A 27928-nucleotide genomic window follows, 5' to 3' on the forward strand; every position below is an offset into this window, starting at 1 on the left:
CTCCGTTGGGAAATACGCGTATATTCATCTACACTTTTCTTTAAATTCAAAGACTCAACTAAACGCTTCAAACGATTCGAATTTGCATCATCTCGCCAGTTAATATTTAAATCGCCCGTCACTATATTTAATTTACTCAAATCAAGAAATTCATCAAGCCAGTTTTCCAATATTTCCAGGAAACGATGGTCACTAGCATTAGGAGAATGATACAAAACACCATAATTGCCCACCTTCGCTTTTGCTAACTTGAATCTTGAACAAGCATCCAGTTTGATAAAATTGAAAACAAAAATTACACTGGTCGGCAAAAATAAAAAAAAAGTTGTCCTTAAGCTCAAACAAGTACCCTAGAAATATTATAGCTTCTTAACCTGTTGATTTTGGTGCCCCTGGTAAATGCAGAAGTGCGTCAAAAGACCGCAGAGTAATTGTTCGCTGTGTTCGTCGTTTTTCCGTTTTCGTACGGGAATTTTTTATTGAAGTCTCTGTAGACTTGAGGCATTTACGAAACGTCTAGGGGCACCAAAATTCACAGGAACAGTGTTATCAATTAACTACTTTGAGACACACCTGTTTGGACAAGAAAATCAATCAGATCTGGATTTCTGGTTGGATCAGTTGAACAATTGTTTTAAATTCTTGACTGTAAAAAGTAGAAAATTAGAAATTACCAATTTCGCGAGCAAACCATTATGCTAAACATTGTCGAATGCTTTTTCTAGGTATAGAAAAGCAGCTCCACTTGAATAACCTTCAGATTTATTAGCTCGTATCATCATAAAATGATTGCTTGAAATTTGAGTATTTTTAGTATTTTTCAATAATTTGGCAAAATATTCATTTTGAAACAATTCCTGAGAATTTCTCAAGAACTTTATTTAAAATGTTTAAAATCCCATCGTGACGAGGTACTTTATACTTTTGAAAATTTTAATGATAGATTTAATCTTATTTGAGTTAGTTTCAATTGCTGGTAAAAATTCCGGGTTGGTAATTTGATAACATAAACTCACTACTCACTCACTATATTTCGAGTTATGAACACACTCAAAGTACTGAGCAAGTCTTTGAGTTTTTTGTCAATTGGTTGCAAGACAGTAATCACCATTTTTAATTACAGGATAATGACAATAGCGATAGTAAAGCTTACTCAGGCGATGTTAGAAGGTGCGTCAACAGTTTGGAAGTAATTGCAAGAAACCGAAGAAAAAAATCTCGTCTAACCACTGGTTTTTATAAAAAAAGCGTAGGAATTAGCATACAATTCGCGCACTACTTGATGACTTGTTAGTACATATTTGGATACTTTTCAAAAAATTTTATCATTATTTCTTGACATCTTGGTCACTAAAGTCACTACAGTTGCATTGTCTAATCGTTACGAGCCCTGTACAAGGTATCATCAGTGCTACAATGCTCTAATCCATTCCCGCGGGAATTTAACTAAAATTTAATCTTTGATTGCAGTTTGACAAATATACTTCAAATTTTGAACGATGAAACCATTTTAAACGGTTTGAGAACAAAACGACCTTTAATTACAATAGGGTTTATGCAAATTGTGTTGCTGAGTAAGAAGAGTTTGAAGGTCATTTATCGAGGAAAATCCTCTCACTTCGCGGTGATGGAGTTAAATAAAGCCTATGCTAAAATGGATGCGTTCTTCTAGAAAATTACTTACCAGGAAAATTCTTCTTCCTGGAACAAATACTCAGTTTGCTCAGTCAAGTACGAGTGCATAGTTTCAGTCAATTAAAAAATGATCGATTATTTTTTGCATATTTTCAACTCATTTGGCATTGATTGGTAGGTACTTACGTTTTCGCGTCGGAAAAAGCAAATTAAGTAACCTTATTATTATTGAGTGTTGTTGAAGGGTTGCTGGTGATCGTCCAGATCAAAAGCATTGAAATAAATCCAATTCAGAACTCACTCCGTAAAAAATCCCAAGCCTTCAAAATTTTCCCTGATGACTTTTTGATGACCCTGATATTCCATGATTTCCCTGATCAAAAAATCACAGGAGGGTTGTGTTCAAAGCCACGACCGCAAGGTTGAATAGAATACTTTTACAAGAAAGATAACCCGGCTGCTTGCGTGTCAGTCATTTTGAAATCGAATTTGTTTCGTATATACCGCTTGTTAAGCACAGTATCAACAAATTGTAATAAACATCACACTGCTGTGCATTTGCATCAAACCTCAGTTGCAGTTTATTAATAACCATTCATTATGCTCTTCCAAAAACATTTAGTAGCCTTGAAAAAGGCCGACTGCTGCAATTGCAATTTTCATTCAATTATTGCATAAATGCGTCATGGTCTGATGTACCCGCTGTAACTGCTACGCTATCCGTAGCCATGCCAGAGTTGTGGCCGCTATATGCTGCCATTGGTATCCACTGCCCTTGCATCCGCTGGCCGAACTGCTATCGATGCTGAGATCCGCTGCAACTAGTGTGCTATCTATTGCTATTATGCTATATTGCTATCCGCTATTTTAAATAGCATATTTTGCATAAATTTTAAAAGCATATTTTAAATTGCATATGATTCTGTCGACCGTGTTTGGAAAGCAACCATATAACGACCAATCGGAGGTCTTGACAAGGCTTGACTATTTTCAATAGTACAATAGTTTGAATAATAAAATTACAATTATCTTCATTTGGGAAGAATCTTAGAAGATTTTCCAATCTATTGCTGCATGAACAAAGGAAATTCCTCGAATACTAACCGATTTATGAGCATTTGAAATTGGACATATTTTTCACTTTTATCGGTTTTAGATTTTCATTTCACATCCCTATGTAGCCGAACTTCCTGAGAGAAGTATTCTACTTCAAAATGACTGACACGCAAGCAGCCGGGTCATCTTTCTTGTAAAAGTATTCTACTTCAACCTTGCGGTCGTGGCTTTGCACACAACCCTCCTATTATTTTTGTGCACATTGTTGTACTCAGACAAAAACCTGTTTTGAATTGGATGAATTTTTAGTGAATAAACGTTAATCGTTTGTTATTCAAAGTTGGTCATGCTGATTGCAGCCTTTGCGCCGCCGCTACAGTGGGGGTTTACTAAATAAAGTAAAAATAAAAATTAGACAACTACAACAGAATTTGATTGCATCCCGCACAGAATGTCTGCTTGTGTTGATGCCAGAAAATTATTAACCTTCAATTATTTGTTTATTTGCCTAAAAAAAAGCATTTTGCGGTTCAAGATCGGTTGCTGATTACAACTTTTAAGCTGCCATAACATTGGGGGAATTAAGATACACGGACAACATGCACTGTGGAAGCTATTTCACATTCAGTAAATTCGACGGGTGCGACAGATTTAAATTGCTAGGATGCAACACAGAATGCTTGCTTGCGTTGACAAAAATTATTAACTTTCAATGACTTGTTTATTTGCCTTGAAAAAGGCATTTTGATTTCCAAAATTGGATTTCCTGATTGCAAGCTTCATGTTGCCCCAACAGTGGGGGAATAATGGCAGTCTGGCGACACACGCTGAGAAGAACCGCGCTGCTTCTGAGACGTGATGACCAACCACAGGGCAAGTGATTTGTTTAATTTGAAGGCAACCACAGGCGCAACCCGCTGCTATGGTCTGTTACTGCTGAGTGCCGATATTTGCTGTTACTGCTGTCAACGTTGTGGACGGTCCATCCAGTTCACCTTCCGACTAATGAATGTAGCTAGTTTTCCCAGAAACACACTTTTATAGCCGAAGGGTGCTACGTCTTTCAGTTCAGGTTTACCATTTCCTTATGTTCTTTAGACAAATTATTCCACAATTCGCATTTGATTTTTGTATCCAGCGAATAAACACCGATGGTGCTCTCACACACGCCCCTACAGTGGGGGGTTTATTAAATAAAGTAAAAGTAAAAAGTTGTAAAAGTACAGTTGACAAAAATTATTAACTTTCAATGACTTGTTTATTTGCCTTGAAAAAGGCATTTTGATTTCCAAAATTGGATTTCCTGATGGCAATCTTCATGCTGCCCCAACACGGGGAGAATAATGGCTGTCTGGCGACACACGCTGAGAAACACCGCGCTGCTCCTGAGACGTGGTGACCAACCTCAGGGCTAGTGCTGCTGCTAAGGAAGGACGACTGCTGTTGTCGCTGTCTAGAACTATTATGAGCTGCTCCGGCTGAAACAGGCCAATATAGGCCAAATAGCATGTTTTCAATTGCAAGGTATATGATCCTGACGACCGTGCTTGGGAAGCAAGCATATAACGACCAATCAGAGGTCGAATTTTTCGTTTTGACAAGGCTTGACTATTTTCAATAGTACAATAGTGTGAATAATAAAATTACAATTATCTTATTTTGGGAAGAATCTTAGAAGATTTTCCAATCTATTGCTGCAAGAACGAAGGAAATCCATCGAATACTAACCGATTTATTAGCATTTGAAATTGGACATAATTTTCACTTTTTTCGGTTTTAGATTTTCATTTCACATCCCTATGTAGCCGAACTTCCTGAGAGAAGTATTCTACTTCAAAACTAAATCCCTGATATTCCCTGATTCTCCCGGTTTTTCCCGGTAGTCGCCACCCTGAGTTGGTTAAGCAATTCCTCAAATTTCCAAAAAAAGCCGGCTTGGACCGTAAATCTAGCAAGCGCAAGTTTAATAATCGAAATACGCTGGCAGGATTATTACTGAAAGTTCATGGTTCATTTGACACTCCACAGCTTCGTATCCGTTTCTCACACTCAGACCAAGACTATGCTAAAACACCCAGGCTTGAAAAGCTAATAATTAAATTCTCATAATGCCCGAAAATCGAGTTACCCGTACCCGACCCGTACCCGACGAGTTGAGAATTTTTCAAACCCGTACCCGACCAGAACCCGAAGCCTTGGTTTTTAAATTACCCGTACCCGACCCGAACCCGACGGGTACGGGTATCGGGTAAAAATACCCGTACCCGACCATCTCTACTACAGACATCAGTCGTTCCCAGCAAACAACATCAAGCGTCGCCAGCAATTTCCAAGCACAGGCCACTGCGACGAGATAATCACGGAACTGTTCCCATAAATGTTTGTAAAAATTTTATAATTTTCAAACTGTCTGTATCTAAAATGTTTTAAATATATCTCACTGTTGCACCGAAATTGCTCCACTAATGTACCAGAAATGTTCCAAAAATTACCCAAGATATCACCGAACTATGTTAGAAAATATCTTAAAATATCCCAAGAATGTTCCAGAAAAAAAACAAAACTCCGAACTTACCTTCGAGGGGCGGACTATCGTCATCTTCATCGCTGGAGTCCCAATCTCGATACTTCACCGATACGTGCACAACCAGAGCAAACTTCTTCTTTTCGATATCCACACTTTCAATTTTAACAATTTTCATCCCATTAATCCGGCCGGCTACCGATCGATCGCCACCATTCGCAATCAACTTCACGTGATCCCGTAATTGTTTTACAATAGATTTGAGATAACTTTTCTGCAAAATTCGATCATACTCCAGAGGTTGAACATTCAACGAGATCGAGTACACATGAACGTGTTTCTCCTTTTTCGAAGCGTGAATTTTGTCCGATTTTACAACCGTAAAATTCGGAACTGCATGACCTTCGCACCAGTATAACTCCGGAAAGTCTCCGTACAGTTTAAGCTCGTAAATATGCTTATCGTCGACGTCATCACCTCTGGTTCTAGCACTATTTCGATCACCATCCGAAGGTGGCCAGATCCTGCGTCGGAAACCAACTTGCTTCAGTAGTTCGGTGTCTGCGTCGGTGTAGCAAACGACGCCGATGTCCTTCTCGCGATCACGCCACAAGCTTTTGGCGTTGGCTATCATCAACAGCAAGCGTTGGCTGGCACGATCGAAGCTTAAATCCAGCTTGGGAGACTCGAAGTCGAAATTCAGCGACTCATAGGCGACGCAGTCAAACTTTTCCACTAAAGTTATTACCCCCACATCCTGGAGGGCAAAATAGAGCCTGGGTCTGCTGACACTTTGAGTGAAGAAAGTTTCGACTACAACGAATTTACAGCTGAGTTTAGATTTTTGGACGAGTTTTTGGAGAAGCTGCAGCTTTCGATGGTTGCTGATATTGAAGAGTTTCAATTCGTGGTCGACTGTTGGGCTATGAACTATTTTGAAACAATGATCCTGAAAGTCGCGGTATCGAGTTGTGAATTCAGCGGCTGGACACGATAAACTCAGTAAGGTGTTTCTTTTGTGGATACACAACTGGGGATGAAGTTTGTTGCAATCGTCAAACGACGCCTTGGAATAGCCGTGAGACTCGAGCGAAGCGAGAAGACAGTTTCCTGGCGCTTCCTGAAGTTGCAGTGCAACTTCCCGGTTATTTTGCATTTCGAAATCTAGCGGAGTGTTCCAGCCAGAACCTGGTAGCTTTCTTAGCGGATATCCTACCTGATCTTCTCTTCTCACCGACATCCAGAACTTGGATATGTTCACATCCCTTAAAAAGTTATCAACAATGAGCCTTTCCTCGTCACTTATTTCATAGTAATCATCCGTACACCCATAGGAAACGCATATATTGCTCCACTGTTGTGGTTCCGTGAGTAAAATACAAAACCTCCTTCTGTCGGAATTCGCTCCATCAATCGTCACAAAGTTTGGCGGACAAATGCAATCCGCAGAAATGGAGACGGGTTTGCCAAGAAAAATTTCGTTTTGTTTGCACTGATCATTAGTGATAAAAGCTCCCAGCGTCGGACTGTTTGTAAAGCTAAGTACTAAAAAAACCACTACAAAAAACTTCCAGCACATCTTCGGTTTCCTTTTTTGGCGTGTTTGCACATTAACTAAAGAGGCGCGCGAAAACTAAACCGTCCCCGTAGAGATACTAAGTGGCAATGATAAAACGGACCGAGTAATTAGCTTTAGTAAGGCTTACACACGTTCCACCGCCAGGTTTCCAGAGGCCACACATGCAAAAGGTGGTTTAACGAACTAGTCGTTCGTACGTACGTTTGTACGTACAAGTCCAGAACACCCGAGAGTTGGCTCTTATCTGTTTGATGGAGGTACACATGTATAATAATGGTGCATAGTGATGATCATTTACAAAATCACGTGTATAGTAAAGGTATGATACATTGTTTCACATATTAGTATTCAGTAAATATTTTTGAATCTGGTTTCACATTTTCAAATCTAAGGTATTTCGGATATTACTGGCCTGAAAACAGTAATTTGACTCTTCAAACGGTGCATTTTTTATGCGAATTGATTGCTATTGACCGCTATGGCTGTGCGATCCGCTAGAGTTGTTTGTGCATTATGTGTGTTCGTGTGATGATAGTAAACCAGTTAGTATTCGTCACCCTCTCCCACTTCTTCAGTGGAATCCACGCCGACTTCTTCATAATCTTTTTCCAGAGCAGCTAAATCCTCACGAGCCTCGGAGAATTCTCCTTCTTCCATGCCTTCTCCCACGTACCAATGGACAAAAGCCTGTAATGTTACTTAGTTAATCGTTTCAACTAGATCGAAAATTAAGCTCGGATACTCACTCTCTTCGCGTACATCAGATCAAACTTATGATCCAACCTGGCCCAAGCTTCGGCAATGGCTGTCGTATTCGACAGCATGCAGACCGCCCGTTGGACCTTCGCCAAATCACCACCCGGAACAACGGTCGGCGGTTGATAATTGATGCCCACCTTAAATCCCGTCGGACACCAATCGACAAACTGAATGGACCGCTTCGTTTTGATCGTAGCTATGGCAGCATTAACATCCTTCGGTACGACATCCCCCCGGTAAAGCATACAACAGGCCATATACTTTCCATGCCGTGGGTCGCATTTCACCATCTGATTAGCGGGCTCGAAGCAGGCGTTGGTGATTTCCGCAACTGTCAGCTGTTCGTGATAGGCTTTTTCAGCGGAAATCACCGGTGCGTACGTAGCCAACGGAAAGTGAATTCGAGGATAAGGTACAAGGTTTGTTTGGAACTCGGTAAGATCTACATTCAACGCTCCATCGAAACGAAGCGACGCCGTGATGGACGATACGATTTGTCCTATCAAACGGTTCAGATTAGTGTAAGTGGGTCGCTCGATGTCCAAATTGCGGCGACAAATGTCGTAAATGGCCTCATTGTCGACCATAAACGCACAGTCGGAATGCTCCAAGGTTGTATGAGTGGTCAGAATGGAGTTGTACGGCTCTACGACGGCAGTCGAGACCTGGAAGGAAAAATCGATAAAACAATAGCTAAAAGCAACCGCGGAAATTCGTTCCGAACAAAAAAACTTGATATATTCGTTTTCCGCGTGCAGATTATACGGGCGGCTGTAAGTATATGCTTTCTGAACGTGAAAGAAAAGTATTACCTTTGCGTGTTTTTAGGTCGAGAAAAAAAAGCTATTATGTAGGAAATAAATTCATGATAATACTCTATATAAAATAACCTAGATCTCGAGCCAAAATCAATAATAATGCAATCAATGGGAAAACGAGAAAGTGGAGACAAAAGCTTACACGCAGCATTTGCATACGGAGAGAGAGGTTAATAAACCTGGCGCACGCTATTCGGCCTCTGCTGTGTACTTACTAACCTGAGGAGCCGGATAAATAGAGAATTCTAATTTAGATTTTTTTCCAAAGTCCACCGATAAGCGTTCCATGAGCAGCGAGGTGAAACCACTTCCTGTACCGCCACCGAACGAGTGGAAAACCAGAAATCCCTGCAGCCCGGTGCATTGGTCAGCCAGCTTACGGATGCGATCCAGCACGATATCGACGATTTCCTTCCCTATGGTGTAATGGCCTCTCGCGTAGTTGTTGGCGGCGTCCTCCTTCCCGGTGATAAGCTGCTCGGGATGAAACAGCTGCCGGTAGGTTCCGGTGCGGACTTCATCTATTGAAATTAAGATTATCATATCGACTCTTCATCAAATCATGACTCAACTCACCCACAACCGTTGGTTCGAGATCAACGAAAACGGCCCGAGGAACGTGCTTTCCGGCCCCGGTTTCGCTGAAAAACGTATTAAACGAATCGTCGCCGCCTCCGATGGTTTTGTCCGAGGGCATCTGGCCATCCGGTTGGATTCCATGCTCGAGGCAGTACAATTCCCAGCAGGCATTTCCAATCTGAACTCCAGCCTGGCCGATGTGAACCGAAATGCACTCTCTCTGGAAGGCAAATGAAAAATAAAGCAATAAAAATTTAATTTCAACTGCGCACCCATCCTCAATTAGATATTGCCATTTTTAGTTAGTCTCCATGCAGCCCGAGCTCGGAAAGCGATTAAAACAATTGAACAAATTTCGTTCATGCTAGTCAAGCATTAAAACCGTTTGATGTTCGTTCGCGATTCGGTGTGGGAGTCAATTTTTCATTGTTCCATTTTTGGCAAATCGGTCACACATCACATGTTTCCGTTCAATGTATTTACTGTTGGTTACAAAGAATTGAACATGTTTTCTAAAAATAAATGAAATTAGCTTTTTATTGAATTATTTACAGAGCTTAAAAGAAGAGACATAAGATAGATGTGTACTAGCGTATGCCAGTATAACCGGTGGCAAACGGATACGGTTCTGTGCCACTTCGGAAGATCTCCACTGAATCGGAACCGATTACAGAGAGACGCACCCACCAACGATTATACCATCTTCTTTTGTTTTATCATTGGTTGAGACACGGTTTCGAACGGCAATTTAAATTGAACAATCATTTCAGATTCGCCCATTTACTTTATCAATTTTTTACTGTGATATGAAATGTTCATTTTATATGTTGTGGTCTCAGTAAAGAGTACTGTTTTTTTTTTCAAAAGTTATTAGGCAACAAATTTATAGTTCCATTTTTATTCTGAAGTGTTCGAAGTTTTAATCAAAACGCTACACCAAAGTCACCTTTAAGAGGTCTTTAGGAGTCAAATTTACGGGATTCTTGGGATTAACGCGTGGATTTCGAAATATGGGCAGATTTTTGACGTAGGACTACGTCTAACCGCACTATACCGAGATACATTCCGTGAAAACTAAAACCAAGATGTAACGACGGAATGAAAGATTTCGAACGGTTATACTGATGTAACCACATGATGGACCACAATAATCGATATGTCGTTGGATTGATAAAATGATGGACAATTTTGTGATTCTTCAATTTTCATTATCACTTCATTGTTAAACAGTGAAAATTGAATAAAAGTTTCAAGGTCGAATTTTTCACCAACAATGTACCAATCATATGCAAGCACGCCTAGCACAGACTTTATGAATAGACACCAACTGCCTGCAGTGATATCCTGTATAGCAGTGGCAAAAAAATATTTGACAGAATCTCCCCGTCCCAATAGGTCAACTAATGTTAGCTTCCATCAGCCTAGACTAAATTGATGTCTTGAAGGTAAAGCTTTTTCGGAAAGTTCGTAACCACCTCCACTACCAGACAGTTTTACGTTCTGCTGTTAACAAATATGTTAATGTTAATAAAACTGATGTCTTGAAGGAGAATATGATGGCACAGGCAACAGTACTGCACCAAGTAATGTATGAAAAGAGCGCTGGTTACTCGTCGTCTATCAGTGCAGGAAAACTTGATATTCATTTTTGTGCAGTCAAGCCAAGTACATTGCTACTGTGACGCACAGTGGGGCGTGGAACACAATCGAATTGCCGTTTGAATTGTCTGCTTCTTCTTCTTGTTTCGTATAGCAGCAAATATCAGAATTCAATATGATTTTTCGGATGTCGCAAAATAGGCTGCGCCGCCGGGGACAACAAAATGCGTTGTTTATTTTTGAACTCTACACTCTGCCTTTTTTAGATTTATTTAATTAACTAAATATAAGGTATTTAAAAGACAATAGAAAACCAAAATGCTCCGTACAGATCTTTGAATAGGTAGTTAAACGAGCTGTACTGATGATTATATTTTACTAGCTAAATGAATTTAGTCCAATATGACAATACTAGTTGCATCACGCGGGTGGCGGTTTAGAGAAAAACCAAATTCATTTCATCTTGATATTAGAGTTCCGACGTTAGTGTTTGTATTTTTCAATTGCAATTTTTTTGAATTAGCATTTGCAAGAAAATATTACTTTCCATAACCTTACTTGTAATTGAACAACGCTATGCAAACATTAATTGCTGAGGCTAATGTTGTGCATCACTCTAGCCCAGTTTATTTTCGAAGATAACGGACATTTAACTTTCAAATATGGTATCTTCGTTGTTCTTTGGTATTTTGAAACTGATCAAATTTTTTTCTGATTGATTCTGTATACTGATAAAATGTTTAAATTGACCTGAATTGAATGTTAACATGTTCATAAAATTCTATGTCAATTTCAAATTTTCTGTGAATATACATTTTCTACTAAAACTGTAATTCGTTATCGATATTTTTTCCACGAGCTTGTAATTACAGGAAAAAAATTTATGTGACATCTTTGCCGCTTTGTGATCGGTGAGTGAGCCAACTTCAACAAGACAAATAGATATAGAAGGAAGTTTAATTTCTACTAAATCGTACTCAATTAAATATTTTATAGAAGGTTGCCTTTTCGCGCATTAAAGAAAATTCGCTGTATTAGAATGAAAGGTATTCATCAATGGTCCAGAAACCAAATTTGGGGGAAAATCAAGTATCTAACTTTTTTATTTTTGTAGATAGAAAACCTTGTTTTACAATTTTATAGCTCCAATAATTTTAAGTAACTTTGTAAAATAAAGTTTTTTTCTAAAACATTGCTATAGAGCTCTAGACCCAAATTTTCTCATTAATTTGGTTTCTGGACCATTGTGAATGTTAAAGAGAATATTTTTTCTTCTAAGATAGAGTGCTGCAAAGAAATAATCAAAATACAGACCCCGTTCGATTTTGGCAACACCTCAGAATTTTTTCTGTTGCCAAAATCGAACCATGCCAATAATGAACGGTTTTTTTCATGACTTTTTTTACTTTTTAAATGGTCAAAGACGACCTTAACAGTAGAAATGGCCACCAATCAACTAGTTTTAGTTCCAAGTCGTTTGAGGTGTCGCTTGATGAATTTGGGCTGACGACCTAGATACTTGATATTACCACCGGAACCAAAACACCTTCCTTTTGGAAGATGTTGAGCTTAAATTGGTTAAAATAAATCAAGCAAACTACAAAAGTAAAACGAGCTCAAATCAAACATAGCTTCAAAATAAAATTATAAAATTATTGTAGTCCTACGTCAACTATGCGGTCGTGTCTTGGTTACCACCCTTCTACTATTTTTTACATAGATATTCCAGGGAAAAATAATCACAGGAGGGTTGTGTGCTAAGCCACGACCGCAAGGTTGAAGTAGAATACTTTTACAAGAAAGATAACTTGGCTGCTTGCGTGTCAGTCATTTCGAAATCGGATTTGTTTCGTATATACCGCTTGTTAAGCACAGTATCAACAAATCGTAATAAACATCACACTGCTGTGCATTTGCAGCAGCATCAAACTTCAGTTGCATGATATAACTGGAAAAATAGGTGTGGCTAAATTGTTTCCAGTTATACCATTCTACAACGTTCGAAAAATTTTATTTCCTATGGCGTAATACTCATGTACGAAAAATACATCTCATTCATTTCAGTTTATTTTCAGTTCCTACAGATTTTTTCAGTTTTGCAACACAGATATACAAAAACGATTTCTTGTGGACATTATTTCGTGCCGGACCGATAGAGCTCTCATTAAGGCAATTCATTAAGCTATAATATGTATTGTGTCGTTTTGTGCGGCTTGGAAGAAGAAAATGTTCCCGTCCCCGTGTCGCATGGAAGTAAATTGTTGCGTGTTTGATATTGCCGATGGTAGACATGAGTATAAAGGTCGAAGTTCTGCTGTGATGTCTAACCATAACCGTCTTCTTCAAGGCGCTACATCCTTGTTAATGAAGTGTTGTGAATTTTCTAAAACAGACTCAGCATCGTGAGCAGAACGTACCGAAGTTTTCGGTTTGAAATCGGATTTGTTTCGTATATACCGCTTGTTATGCACAGTATCAACAAATCGTAATAAACATCACATTGTTGTGCATTTGCCAGCATCAAACCTCAGTTGCAGTTTATTAATAACCATTCACTATGCTCTTCCAAAAACATTTAGTAGCCTTGAAAAAGGCCGATTGCTGCGATTGCAATTTTCATTCAATTATTGCATAAATGCTTCATGGTCAGATATACCCGCTGCAACTGCTACGCTATTCGTTGCCATGCCACAGTTGTGGCCGCTATACGCTGCCATTGGTATCCGCTGTCCCTGCATCAGCTGGTCCAGCTGCTATCGATGCTGAGATCCGCTGCAACTAGTGCGCTATCCATTGCAACTCCACAGCTGTGCTGTGGTCGCTATCCGCTAACGCTGATATCCACTGCTCTGCTACTGCTGCTGCAAAGGGATGACTGCTGTTGTCGCTGTCTAGAACTTTTATGAGCGGCTTCGGCTGAAACAGGCTCTTATATAGGCCAAATAGCATATTTTCAATTGGAAGGTATATGATTCTGTCGACCGTGCTTGGGAAGCAATCATATAACGACCAACCAGAGGTCGAATTTTTCGTTTAGACAAGGCTTGACTATTTTCAATAGTACAATACTTTGAATAATAAAATTACAATTCTCTTCATTTGGGAAGAATCTTGGAAGATTTTCCAATCTATTGCTGCCAGAACGAAGGAAATCCATCGAATACTAAACGATTTATTAGCATTTGAAATTGGACATATTTTTCACTTTTTCCGGTTTTAGATTTTCATTTCACATCCCTATGTAGCCGAACTTCCTGAGAGAAGTATTCTACTTCAAAAGTTTTAGGCGGTATCCTTTCAATGATTTGACAGAGGAAAATTTGAATAAGTATTGGCATTTATTGTTAAACATGGAAATTAATGCCGAAAAAGACCAAAGATAATCAATCGTTTGCTGTAACCATTGGAAGACTCTTGAGATGACTGAACAATGTATGCCTATATTTGGTTCGCAAGTTATTTTGGCAAGTCACCGTGCGACAACGACAACCCAGCATTTTTCATGTGAGTGAACAAAACCCTTTCGTGAACGATTTCGACCGGAATCTCACTGATAACTGCAAAAATTAGCGAATTTATGAACAACACTTGGCTGGTGGGATGGTAAACGGCTGGAGAATGCGTACCGTGCCAAGTGCATCTACAGTAATAAAATAGATCCACACGTGGTCCTTTGCCTTTTATCCAGCCACCCATCCCGATCTCCACGCGGTGCCTGTGGGATACAAGCAACCAAGAGAAGATCGTATAACCAAACCTGGTGGAACATGGTCGGATGCTAAGAGGAAAGGGGGGCTCTTTAGAGTTCTCCTGCGTCTGTCCTCTATGTTAGGAGCGGCTTATAACGGCGTTTTTACTCCATGATAGGAGCGGCCGATTACCGTCCTCGTAAACAGTGTTGTGAATGAAAGTCTTCCTGATAGACAGGGCGTTGGTGCGCAGGCCTTAAAGCCGCCACCGTAGAACACTCACAAGTAATGAACGAGGAACAAAGGAATTGGGACTGTAACTAGCTCAGACCCCCACGACAAAAACGGACTAACAAAAACGGAACTCGGGACGTGGAACAGCCGATCTCTCAATTTCCAAGGGAGCACTGCAGGAGGTGTGCTGAAAGGGTTCAATAGTAGGTACGTTCCTAGGTGCTCATGTCATCTACCAGAGCTGCGGCAACACACATGAGCTGGGAACAGCTTTCGAATGTGCAGGTTGAGAACCAATGACCGTTTCTTTAACATCAGTATCTTAAGCGTGCACAGCCGTCACCTCGGAAGACGACAAAGATGATTTCTACGCGCAGTGAGTACGTACGACCTAAGGTCGGTCAGAAGAAGAAATATAAACCGGTGCCTGGAAGGCCAACGAAATAGGCCTAAGACTTTTAAACTCTGCCACTCCATTAACCAACCAACCCCCTACACATGTATATTGTCGGCACTCCTCAGACATCATCGACGTATAGAAGCGTTAAGGTCGACTGGGACCACTAGTTGGTGATGGTTAAGATGCCCCCAAAACTCTCCGTTGTTAGCAACATTCGGTACCGACGCCTCGGTTAGATCTCGTGCGACTGCAGCAGCCTAACGTCGCCGGAAACTACGCACATTCGCAAGAAGCTGTGCTGGCGGAAGAGAAGCAGCTGGAGGAAGTTTCTCTCGAGGACTGTTGGAACACCATCAAAACAATCATCAACAATGAACCCAACGGAACGAGTGGTTCGACGACGAATGTAGGAAGGCGATGAAGTCTTCCGGGAGAAAAAGCGCCGCCTAGAGGAGGAAGAGTATGCCAAGCTGGAACAGCTGCATCATTCTCCGGAAACACGAAAGTTCTACCAGAAACTCCACGCATCCCACAGAGGCTTCGTGTCGCGAGCCGAAATCTGACGGACGATCGTGAGGTGACCGAAGATTGAAGCAGCACTTCGACAAACACCTGAATGATGCCCAGGCAGAGGACAATGTGTTACCTTCGGGATACAGAAAAGGGATATGGCCCTGTACAGATACATATGGCCACCTTCGGGATACAGAAAAGCTACCGGGGTAACTGACTAGACTGATAAAGGCTACGGTGGATGGCACGAAGTGCTGTGTGCGGATTTTGGATGGATTTTCGGGTTCAGCAGGGCGATATAGAACAAATCCAGTTCATTCGTTTGCCTTGCTAATGGCATGTCATTGTCGACCGAAATACTGCGACGATGGCAGAACAGTACACCAGACTAATAAGGGGAAGCAGCGATGATTTGGTTGCAGATAAATATGTCTAGAACGGAGAATATGCTAGTCGAAGCCGACCAACAACACCTAGGCAGCAGCATTACGATCGGCGGAGATGAGTTTGAGGTAGTCGACGAATTTGTCTATTTTGGCTCACTGTAACTTAGGACAATGATACCAACCGTGGAATTCGGAGGCGTATTATCAGCAAAGGTTGTGCTCGGAGTTTTCGAATGACGGGTACTAAGGACGATCTTTGGCGGGATATAGCTCTATGGCGACGGAATATAGCTCTACCCTGAAACCGACTGACTTCCTAACACTTACGGCTGGCAAATGTTGCGGCAGAGCAGGCCCTATTGCTGGTATCGCAGGGTCGGCTAGCTACCGGGTAACCAAGGATAACGCGGATAAAGTACAAAAACCAAGAACCTTCACTTTACTTATTTATTTCGTGTATTTGTGGCGTGTAAGTGTAACAATGTTGTGGCGTGTAATGTCTACTCACTAGTCTTTGCTGCTTAACTTTGCTTATGCTGACGCAGGAGTCCTCTCGACTGCGTAACCAGATGTCGTACCGGTACAAGGCGGATGGCGAGATACCAGGACAGCGGGAACCCAAATATCATGAACCGAAACTTGTAGGCGTCTTCCCTCCTTGACGTAATCGGCCTGACCGCAATGGCCAGAACCGAGAGGGGACCCTCCTTAACGATTAGGACATAATGTCCGAGGGTGTCGATGCTCCTTTACGGGTTAGGCGCGGAACCATTCCAGGTTCGCGGGCCGAACCGTGTACTGCGCAGTTTCTACATAGCTGCGGGTCAATCTGCAAGCGCACTTCCAATAGCCCCACAAGGAGGGGGGGTCCAATCCTAGGTTTTACTCACTGCACAGCACACGGACGCCTGTTGTATAAAAAAGCTCGCGAGTCTACGAGTCTGCTTCCTTATATATCCTCAGAAAGTCCGCCAGTTCCCTCCAATAGTTTTGCGCTTAATTCAAATCTTCATTTTTGAAGCAGTTTGCACCGTGCTGAATCCAGCCTCATCGACCAAACAGCGATTTGTATTGTTGCAGCGGTATTTGTCCCTAACTTATGTGCTTTTGTTCTGTATTGGAGAGAAACGTGAAGGCTCGAAACACACGAATAAATAATGACATCAAATAAAAACTAAGAATTGTAACCAACGGTTACAACCCAGTATTCAAAAGGTGGCTGAAGCTGGACGGGTACACTGGGTAAGGCTTGTGCAAGAATGCCGGACAATTACCCAGCGAGAATGATGTTTGACCCGAATCCAGTAGGAAGAAAAAACAGTCAATAGCCGAGTGAATTGGAGAAACTTTGTAGACTAGGCCATGTCATTAAATAAATAATCGAACCATCTGAGACAAACTAACTCTGAGCGCTAGATGGCAAGTTTGGCCTCCGGAAGCCAGTGATATCATACCCCTTTCAAAATCCAAATCCAGTGATCCCTAGTATATCCTAGATACCGCACCCAAATTTACTTAATTTAACACTTTGTTTGTATTTGTTTCTTCAAAAGCTCCAAAACAACAGAGTCATAAGTGTAAGGTTATGTTCGTTGTAAATCAAATGTCAATTGCTTTATTGCAAACACTTAGAATCGATTCTGCGGGAGAACAAACACCAGATTCACATACGCAAATCAAAAATCATAGCTTCGCGTCTTAGGGAGCCTCCTCACAGAAATATTGAATGTTGTAGAAATTTTGTGATCTTTCTGTTCCTTAGCTTTTCTGTTTAGAAAATTCAAAACGTGAATTAAAGTAGATTTGTTCTATCATCAACTTGCTGGAATATTGTTACGCGATGACATCGAAAACAATTAACTGAAAACATATGCATACCATACGTTTGAACAGTTTCACAAGTATTGATAAGTTGATGTGTTAGGTAGATTGAAAATAAAAAGGCTCCAAAATTATTGTGCAGGATTAGGGTACAGTCTAGTCTACACTAACACAGCCAGTACTTGAAAGGATCCTGGAAAATGATATCCACCATTTTTTTTCTAAAAAATGATTTCCACACATTTTTTTTGTCAACGGGCAGGCATAATGTGTAGCGCAATATAATACAGAATAATCTAAGAACGGGGACAGTCCGTACCAACCAATGCTTATGTAAAAATTAATATAATTCGTTGAGAGTGACAATGCTAAGAAAGTAACTCGTTTGTTGATCAATTTCCTGGGATGGAGCATAGGGATTTCCTCCTTATGATCGGGTTTCGAAAGCAAGGATATAGCGCCTTTACTCGCTTCAACTGTTACTTTTGGAACTTGAGTACTAACTAGCATTTTTAGCTTATGTTATAGCGCCATTACTCGCTCTCTTGAAGCAATATTCCTTTAGTAAAAAATAATTGAGGTAATGTTTCTTGTTATTAAAGAAGGAAAAACTGTCACAGAAACATTCAAAGTGCTGCTAAAAATCAGAAAGGATGTTAAGAGTCTCAGAAATTTCGGATCATCAAAAATATTCGCATAAAAACTATAAGTCTCCTCCAGCCTCCGGCCACTGAACGACTGGACATTTCACACACAGCTCCCCCACTTGTCGACGCACAAACCATATGAAAACGACGCTAAAATCACCAGTATATGCGAGAATAAAAACAATTAAAGCAAGAATACTTAGCGTTCACTTAAAACCAAATTTGAACATCAATCCGAAACCTCTCCTTTCCACAATCATATTCCCTCCACATGGTCAGAGCAGTCAAAATCCTTTTGGCTCATCTTCACATTAAATCTGGATCTTTCCGATATAAATTCACATTTGGCACTCACATCACAACACAAGTGACTAAACAAATCAATCTGTACACTGTCGATATTTAGTCGTAGTTGTCTTCTAGAATTTATTTTTTCTTGAAAAAAACAGGAGAATTGTGTGCAAAGCCACGACCGCAAGGTTGAAGTAGAATACTTTTACAAGAAAGATAACCCGGCTGCTTGCGTGTCAGTCATTTTTTCTAGTTAATAAACGTTGACTAATCAGATCAATCGAATTTCGCGCTTTAACAAGGATTGACCATTTTCAATAATATAGTAAGTTGCTTGTTAGAGTTGGGGTTTGACAATTTTTAAATTTTGAGGTGAAATTTTTTTGGATGTCGAGCTCATGACTGAACGAAAAGATAATTCAGTACGTTCTGAGACACGGAGATAAAGTAAAATTTATAACTTTTATAAATTTAAAAATGTGAATTAACTCATGAGAAAATATTAACTTGATTGAAGTTTTTATTTCATCCTGAAAAGGACAATTTGTTGTTCATTTTAGTATCGGATAAGATGCCGATTACATCTTTGCGTTATCACTGACAGTGTGGATAAAATAAACAGTGTAAGACTGATTTAACACTCAAAACTAGACGGCTCAAAAGGCTGTTGTCAAAATGAGTCAACTTTTCATTGAATGCATATACTAGTGCCCACTATCGCACAGAGACTGTATTTCACTAAAGTGCCTCACTGCATCAGCCGCTATCGATGCTGAGATCCGCTGCAACTAGTGCGCTATCCATTGCTGCGTCACAGCTGTGGCCGCTTTCTGCTAGTGCTGCTGCTAAGGAAGGACGACTGCTGTTGTCGCTGTCGAGAGCTATTATGAGTGGCTTCGGCTGAAACAGGCTCTTATATAGGCCAAATAGCATGTTTTCAATTGCAAGGTATATGATTCTGTCGACCGTGCTTGGGAAGCAATCATATTTCGACCAATCAGAGGTCGAACTTTTCGTTTTGACAAGGCTTGACTATTTTCAATGGTACAATAGTGTGAATAATGAAATTACAATTATCTTCTTCTGGGAAGAATCTTAGAAAATTTTCCAATCTATTGCTGCAAGAACGAAAGAACTCCATCGAATAATAACCGATTTATTAGCATTTGAAATTGGACATATTTTTCACTTTTTTCGGTTTTAGATTTTCATTTCACATCCCTATGTAGCCGAACTTCCTGAGAGAAGTATTCTACTTCAAAACGCGAACGCGAAAAACAAAAAGACGTCTACTCGTGTCCAAGCTTGCTTGGATCTTTCTTATTGTTTAGGGTTAGGGTAGAGTAAGCTAAAATTAACATTAAATTTTCAAAATTATAAATAGTCACTCAGCCAGGGAAATCGGATCCGCTGTTGGATTATTATATCTAAACCGAAATTATAAGTAATCAAAAATACACGAGTCCCGATCAAGGAACGCAGGGGGGTCGTCACTAGAGATCAATATTCCTGCAGAACCGCTAGATTATAAACGAAGAGATTCCTAACCCGAAGACGATTTGTTTCACATGCCGCTGGTTTTGATTTGTGGTGCGTGATTTACCATCAACGCCACATGAAACGGCAACAAAAGGCGATCGGAGCAGGGAAGATTTCGGCCGGCAGTTGGACGTCGAAAAATGAAGAGGTACCAAATTTGAAGAGTCATACTATTCCTGACGGAAGTGCTGGTGACCGACGATCCACGCTATCAACGCGGTCTCACGTATTCTGAGGAAGAAACGGACATTCTGCAGAAGAAGGCCCAAAGAGGTCCGGTTGAGTCTGGCCCCCCGCTCTTCGAGGCCCAAACCGATAGGTTTTCTCTTTGTCTGCGAGCACGGTGGATAGGGCAAATCAGTGAGGCGACAGTCATTGCAGAATAGCCCCATTCATTTTGAGTCACCCGCCTTTATTGGCATGCATGTTGCAGTCATCAGTTCCTGACGGCTGCAACGCACCATTTTCTCCATGGAATTCGTTAAATATAAGTAATATCAAATGATTTGTATTGTATCCTTTATCTACCACTGAGCCTTGTATGTCTGGTATGTGTTTTTAGTTCCTTTGTCCTTTGATTCAAGTGAGTTATCGGTCGCACTGTGGTCCAGAAATGAAAAAAGGTGGTCAAAAGCCGTTTTCTCGTACACGTTACATTTTAGAGCAATACTGTCTTCGGGAAAGTTTTAGAGTAAAACAAGACCCTTCATTGGACATTAACAGATCCGTGATGAATTCCCCTACAAGTGAGATAAAAAGAACATTTTCTCTAAAAATCCATATTTTTTATCGCTATCTTTGGCAAAGTTTTCCAAAATAACATAACAAAAAACTTTGCTGAAGACACTAGGTAGCTATTTCTCAATCTTACTGAGCTATCGGATTATGTTCAATGACGTTTTAAAAAAAAGGTTTTTGCCGTTAAAATTCATATTTTATACCACTATACCTCTGATATTCTCACTGAACTTTCAAAACAACATCAGACCTTTATTTTTTATATGTTATAGCAGACTTTTATTTACCATAAAAAGGTTTCTATTAACTTTTCCTGCCAAAAAAATAACTTTTGACAAGTAATTTTCTATTTTCTGTCGTTTCCCAACACATCCCACGGCAAGATTACCACCAATTGAATTGTCTATGTGCTCTGCACACACGGCAGTTAAAATTTCTTGCAGAAATTTGCAGAAACTTATAAAATCATGGAACAAAACAACTTTAACGTAAGTTCATTCATGTCATGTTGGTCAATAGCGGATCATTGTTGGGAAAAACATAGCAAGCTTGCATTTTTACGTTTTGATGCATCTTTTGAAGTATAATCGATGCATGTAAACACGTGGTTTTTGAAAATTCAAATTTCAGCTCAAATGTTCCCGAATAGGTGCACCGCTCATATAATTTATCTTCAGTAGGCAACAATAATAATTAGCTATTGTTTACATGCATTGATAATACTTTAATGTCGTTTTCGTTTTTGCGGTGTAGCTACCCCGCGGACTACACTTTGTCCTATCACTGTTTTTTTTACATTTTCCGGACTATCCCGGACTACCCTTTTTCTGTCCCGGACAGTCCACGCAAGAAACAGAGTCCAGTTTTGAAGACACCAACACATTAACACGTATGTGTCAAAATAAAAAAAAATGCTTCAAAATCGGTTTGCTTTGATTATTGTTCTTCGCGTGTCAAACAACAGGTTGAATTTTATTTATTTTATTGTGTTATTTTGTGATTTTTCAGTAAATTGGCAAATTTTTCTTACAGTAGCACAAACGCGATAAAAGACAATGGCGATAATGACCAAAACAAAAGTGACAGCTACCTTTGGTATTACGCACACCATTACTGCTCGGGAAGTGTTTTTATTTAGCTGCAAAGCGAATTCGACATAAAAGATGCATCACAACGTAAAAATGCAAAGCTTGCTATGTTTTTCCCAACAAAGATCCGCTATTGATCAACGTGACGTAAAGGAACTTACGTTGAAGTTGTTTTGTTCCATGATTTTATAAGTTTCTGCAAATTTCTGCAAGAAATTTTAACTGCCGTGTGTGCAGAGCACATGGACAATTCAATTGGTGGTAATCTTGCCGTGGGATGTGTTGGGAAACGGCAGAAAATTAAAAATTACTTGTCAAAAGTTAATTTTTTGGCAGGAAAAATTAATAGAAACCTTATTATGGTAAATAAAAGTCTGCTATAACATATAAAAAATAAAGGTATGATGTTGTTTTGAAAGTTCAGTGAGAATATCAGAGGTATAGTGGTATAAAATATGAATTTTAACGGCAAAAACCTTTTTTTTAAAACATCATTGAACATAATCAGATAGCGCAGTAATATTGAGAAATAGCTACCTAGTATCTTCAGCAAAGTTTTTTGTTATGTTATTTTGGAAAACTTTGCCGAAGACGGTGATAAAAAATATTGATTTTTAGAGAAAATGTTCTTTTTATCTCACTTGTAGGGGGATTAATCACGGATCTGTTAATGTCCAATGAAGGGTCTTGTTTTACTCTAAAACTTACCCGAAGACAGTATTGCTCTAAAATGTAACGTTTATGAGAAAATGACTTTTGACCACCTTTCTTCATTTCTGGACCACAGTGGGTCGTAAGTTCTCACAAATAGCGGCGGTTAGCCGAACCTAGCGTTTATGTAACACCTGAGCTAACCGTCTGTTACAATATTTCATAAAGCAACGTGATAATGTAACATTATTATATTTTAATCAATTAAGGGGTTATATACCTTTTTGGTTGACAAAAATGAGGGAAGTTTGAATCTATTTTTAAGTGCATAGCACCATTTTCATAGCTTCAAAGGGGTATTTTTCTGAAAGTACAGTTTATCAACAACAACAAAATACGTTCGATTTTGAGATATACCAATTATTACTCGAGTAATGGCCGTTTCCCCGAAACGCTATTTTTTGCAGAGGCTTGCGGTGATCCTGATAGAGACTCAGCGGGTCAATCGAAATCGAAAAACTCATATTATTTCATTAGTTTAGAAGTGTGCCGGGTCCTTGAACGATCGCTTTTATGAGTATTTTGTTTTCAGTGCAAACGGAAACGTTTTTCCCAAAAAATGCACGTTTTGAGCGCTAAAAATTGCATTAAATTTTTTTTTGCGGCAAAATGTAACTGTATATTTCAAAAAGCGATCGTTAAAGTACCGACGTATTTGATAACGAAAATTTAAAAAAAAGATGAAGGAAATCGGTTCAGTAGTTTTCCCGCAATCAGGATCACGGCAAAGTCATTTTTCGGAAAACACTATTCCGAGATAATCGCGTGTAAAGTTTCAAGTTTAGCTTATGCGGCCGTGGCGAGGCGCGCTGCAAATCGCTCTAACTTTCTTCCTATTGCTCAGTTCTTTATGAAAATTTGCGAAAATGTTCTCAAGATGTTGTATTTGAAGATAATACAATAAATTTTTTTTCGGTTTTTTGAAAACTAAAAAGGTGTATAACCCCTAATCAAATAATTCGGCCGTACGTTATTACGTACGTAATAATTATTTTGACGTTGACTAACGTCTATATCGAAGTTAGGCCCCTGAATTTAAAAATCTAGTAATTCAACCAGGGAAAACCAGAGAAAAGTGGTCAGGTTTTGAGCGCTTATTTTGCAGTCATCTATAATCAGGTTTTCGAGGTTTTGGCATCAATCGATCAGAAATTCTTTTACGGTTAAATTTATGTAACAAAAACAAACTATTGTTTGAGATACACTATTGAAAAATTGGTAATTAATATCGATTGTCTAAATCATACCGCGCAGCCAATCACTACCTCTCTTCCCAAGCACAGTCGACACTAACGGATACAATCGATCTGACTTTGTTGTTATTGTTGTTGTCACTTTCTGTTTCCGATGTTTATGCTGCTGCTAGCGGAAAAAACCTTGCAAATATGCATCTTTTTGTTGGTGTTAATTTTACGACAGCGGCCGGCGCCTCATCATTCTGATTCCAAAACCGCACCAGTGACATGCGGACGCTAGGTGATAGCAGCTGAAAGGAGGAAATACAAAATAGTACCGGTCATCTCGTGCCGGTTTCACCCGTAATGCTGGTGGCTTTAGTAGTAAATGGCTACTGCAAAACACTTAAATGGCTGGAATTCTGGACGGACTAACCAGGAAACTATAATCGGCAACTGGCACCTTTTGGTGCCTCGAAATTTTGGTACAGAAGCGGCTAATTGAATTTTCTGTTTCACCAAATGCTGCTGCTAGCGGAAAAAACCTTGCAAAAATGCATGTTTGTGTTGGTGTTAATATTATGACAGCGGCCGGCGCAGCTTTCAGGAAACATTTGTCTCTACCATTCCATCATCTATGTAGCCCATCCCCCTTTCTATTTATCTGACGAAGCCTTGGTATAAAACGTATCGTTCGAACATTTCACCCCATCAGTTTCATTATTAAACCGTACCGGATACATACGGACGCTCGGTGTTAGCAGCTAAAAGGAGGAAAAATAAAATAGTACCGGTCATCTCGTGCCGGTTTGACCCGTGATGCTGGTGGCTACTGCAAAGTACTAAAATGGCTGGAATTCTGGACGGAAACCAGTAAACAAGAAATCAGCAACTGGCACCTTTTGGTGCCTCGCAGTTTTATAATAGAAGAGGTTAGTTGAATTTTATGTTTTACAATTGCTGTTGCTGGCGGAAAAAAAACCTTGCAAAAATGCATGTTTATGTTGATGTTAATTTCACGACAGCGCTAGGTGTTAGCAGCTGAAAGGAGGAAAGACAAAATAGTACCGGTCATCTCGTGCCGGTTTCACCCGTAATGCTGGTGGCTTTTAGTAGATTAACCAGAAAACAACAATGTAATCGGCAACTGGCACCTTTTGGTGCCTCTAAATTTTGTTACAGAAGCGGCAAATTGAATTTTATGTTTTACCAAATGCTGCTGCTAGCGGAAAAAACCTTGCAAAAATGCATGTTTGTGTTGGTGTTAATATTATGACAGCGGCCGGCGCAGCTTCCAAGAAACATTTGTCTCTACCATTCCATCATCTATGTAGCCCATCCCCCTTTCTATTTATCTGACGAAGCCTTGGTATAAAACGTATCGTTCGAACATTTCACCCCATCAGTTTCATTATTAAACCGTACCGGGTACATACGGACGCTCGGTGTTAGCAGCTAAAAGGAGGAAAAACAAAATAGTACCGGTCATCTCGTGCCGGTTTGACCCGTGATGCTGGTGGCTACTGCAAAGTACTAAAATGGCTGGAATTCTGAACGGAAACCAGTAAACAAGAAATCGGCAACTGGCACCTTTTGGTGCCTCGCAGTTTTATAATAGAAGCGGTTAGTTGAATTTTATGTTTTACAATTGCTGTTGCTAGCGGAAAAAAACCTTGCAAAAATGCATGTTCATGTTGATGTTAATTTCACGACAGCGCCAGGATGTTAGCAGCTGAAAGGAGGAAAGACAAAATAGTACCGGTCATCTCGTGCCGGTTTCACCCGTTATGCTGGTGGCTGTTAGTAATAAATGGCTACTGCAAAATACTAAAATGGCTGGAATTCTGGACGAGAATAATCGGAAACTGGTACCTTTTGGAGCCTCGAAATTTTGTTACAGAAGTTTTGTAAAAGAAGCGTTGCAATTCCCTCTACTATTTGCTTCAATGGAATATTTTTTTTTTAAGAATACGGTAGTCAACGTCATGCGGTCGTGTCTTGAATACCACCCTCCTACTTTTTTTGAAACAACGAGTATCACTAAACGTTCCATTTAACTGTTAAAACTGTTGTTTGCTTTCCTTTCTTCGTTAATTCAGTGCAAAAATAATGAAAATAATGCCATAAACGGAGTCGGAACGTTACTACGGTATGCCGAAACTAACATTGTTCTGACGAGTCAACGGGTTTGAAGAGTAACTCCAGAGGAACCGACCGACAGTTATCCCATAGGTTATCCCTTTGGAAGTGCAGTCGAAAATGGGGTTTTGATTCAACTAAAAAGGAGCTTATCTGTAAAACAGCCTAATCGGCTCATGAAGTTCCTAGCGTTTCAACACCGACCTTAAATTCTTTCAAGCCGATTATTCTTTTTGTTTTGTGAATGAAGTTTCTTCTTGTTAAACCAAATCCTGGTTTTCTCGATTTATTTTGTCTGTAAAAAGTTGTTCACTGAATTCCACAACCACTTTATTGTAAAAAGCCATTTTTTCACTTGTGACGGTCTCGCTGTAGCAGCCTTAATATTTGAATAAATTAACGCAATTAAAAATAATATCAGGGAGCTGAACAACCCTATTATAGGCTTATCGAACTGACACTAACCCTCTAGTTCCCAATGCCACTACTAGGCGGGCTTCAGTTAAACCTCTAGAAAACTTCTCTAAATACTAATAAAATGTTTATAATGATTCATATTGATTTTGTCCAAGTCCGTCTAAAAAACTAACTTGGGCACTAAAGGGTCAATAGATTTAAGGCCGCTTTTTGACGAGAAACGTGTTTTTCAAATGGATTTCATGAATTCCCGCAAATTAATGTTTTTTACCGCAGTAATCGTAGTAAGCCGCGACAGCGGAGCAACGTAACTTTTTTTGTTCTTACAACGTGTTCTCTGCCATAGTGATTTGTTTTATGGAAGTTTGGTATAACGTTGGTTTCGTTTTTGAGTTTTGAATGCCTAACGACTCCAAATACTGTTGAGTTTTTTTCGCACGAACTCCGTTTCAAAATTTTCTAAAAATCCACAGTTAAGAGTGCTGTTGCTTTACTGGTCAAATCAAAATTTCTTTATAAAGATAATGAAGATAAGGCTTAAACTTGTATTCAACGGGCTCATAATATGTGAATAATAGACCCAAAAATGTTAAAAGAGAATCTTCAAAATTTAAAAAGAAATTTACGACACTAATTTTCATTCTTTTTTTCCTCAACACTATGTTGTTTTTTTTTTCTTGTTGTGCGAGTGTTGCTCTCTACTCATGCAAATGACCTTATTAGTATAATAAGTGGACAAAAAATTTCGAAACTGTTCAAGAGGGTTCAAATTTGTGTTGATATTAACCAAGTATATTATATAAATACCAAGTTTAGAAGCCTAACTTGCCGTTTTTCTTGTGTAAAAAATAAGAATTTTTTTTTCTTCATACACATTGTGTCGCTTCTAAGGCATTTCAAAAATTATCGATAAATGCGACAAATTTTATAAAACTATTATTTGGAGTTTTTTTCATGAATGTATTGCTATTTTATGCTTTTTTGATGCTTCGAAAATATGTTATCAATTTGACGTTGATTAGTAACCGGCCAGGAAATGATAGAATTGTTCTAAATATTCGCGCAAATTAAATGAAAGCTATGGCTTTCATTTACAGTTCACCATTTCTACTTCCCAATGTTCTCGCTAATAACGGAGGAAATAGAATCAATTTCCCTCAGAATACTTTCACCGTTGACTAAATGTTCACGTTTCCCACAACTAATCCGTTTCAAATTTATCACGAAAACTAAGTAGGTATATGTACAAAGTAAAACACAATAGCAGTTGCATGCTTGTCACTCATCCTAACATTTTGTTACTCTGATTCGGTTTACGCTATTAGTAATATTTCCAAATCTCACCATTTTTGATTGTTTGTCTTTGTGCTTATTAAAACTGGAAGATTTCACTAGAAACTACTTTAAGCAGCAACGAACCGTTAAACACACACACCGTATCCACAAATTTGTCTGCAAGGGAACAAATGTGAACAGAGACTGACTCGGGGTCGGGTTTCTGATCCATTTTTATACCGTCCCGGACGTGTTCTTGGCCACTCCTTACCTTGTACTAACTTGGCTGGCTGGTTGGCTGGCGCTTGTGCAAAAA

At 39.5% G+C, this 27928-nt stretch overlaps 2 protein-coding genes across 3 annotated transcripts in view; both read right to left on the minus strand.

The window, feature by feature from the left end:
- Positions 1 to 6895, minus strand: part of LOC129717919 (uncharacterized) — a 56354-nt gene extending 49459 nt beyond the window's left edge. For both annotated transcript variants that reach the window (XM_055668209.1, XM_055668217.1), the window contains exon 1: positions 5267 to 6895. In XM_055668209.1, the coding sequence (XP_055524184.1) occupies positions 5267 to 6794 (1528 nt within the window). In that variant the 5' untranslated portion in view covers positions 6795 to 6895. The remainder of the gene's footprint in view (positions 1 to 5266) is intronic.
- Positions 6896 to 7219: 324 nt separating this feature from the next.
- On the minus strand, positions 7220 to 27841 carry LOC129734034 (tubulin alpha-2 chain). Its single transcript, XM_055695738.1, has 5 exons — positions 27682 to 27841; positions 8948 to 9170; positions 8591 to 8892; positions 7541 to 8218; positions 7220 to 7481 (listed from the first exon to the last, which is right to left on the minus strand). The coding sequence occupies exons 1-5, from the start codon at positions 27682 to 27684 to the stop codon at positions 7338 to 7340; spliced, it is 1350 nt and encodes a 449-aa protein (XP_055551713.1). The 5' UTR covers positions 27685 to 27841; the 3' UTR covers positions 7220 to 7337.
- Between the last annotated feature and the right edge of the window lie 87 nt (positions 27842 to 27928).

Source organism: Wyeomyia smithii, chromosome 1 (genome assembly GCF_029784165.1).
Source record: "Wyeomyia smithii strain HCP4-BCI-WySm-NY-G18 chromosome 1, ASM2978416v1, whole genome shotgun sequence".
NCBI lineage: Eukaryota > Metazoa > Arthropoda > Insecta > Diptera > Culicidae > Wyeomyia > Wyeomyia smithii.

Coding starts and splice junctions, on each gene's coding strand:
- LOC129734034 (XM_055695738.1), bottom strand. Junction 8,893..8,947: donor TCTCGAACCAACGGTTGTGG/GTGAGTTGAGTC, acceptor TAATTTCAATAG/ATGAAGTCCGCACCGGAACC. Junction 8,219..8,590: donor CTATTTATCCGGCTCCTCAG/GTTAGTAAGTAC, acceptor TTTTCCTTCCAG/GTCTCGACTGCCGTCGTAGA.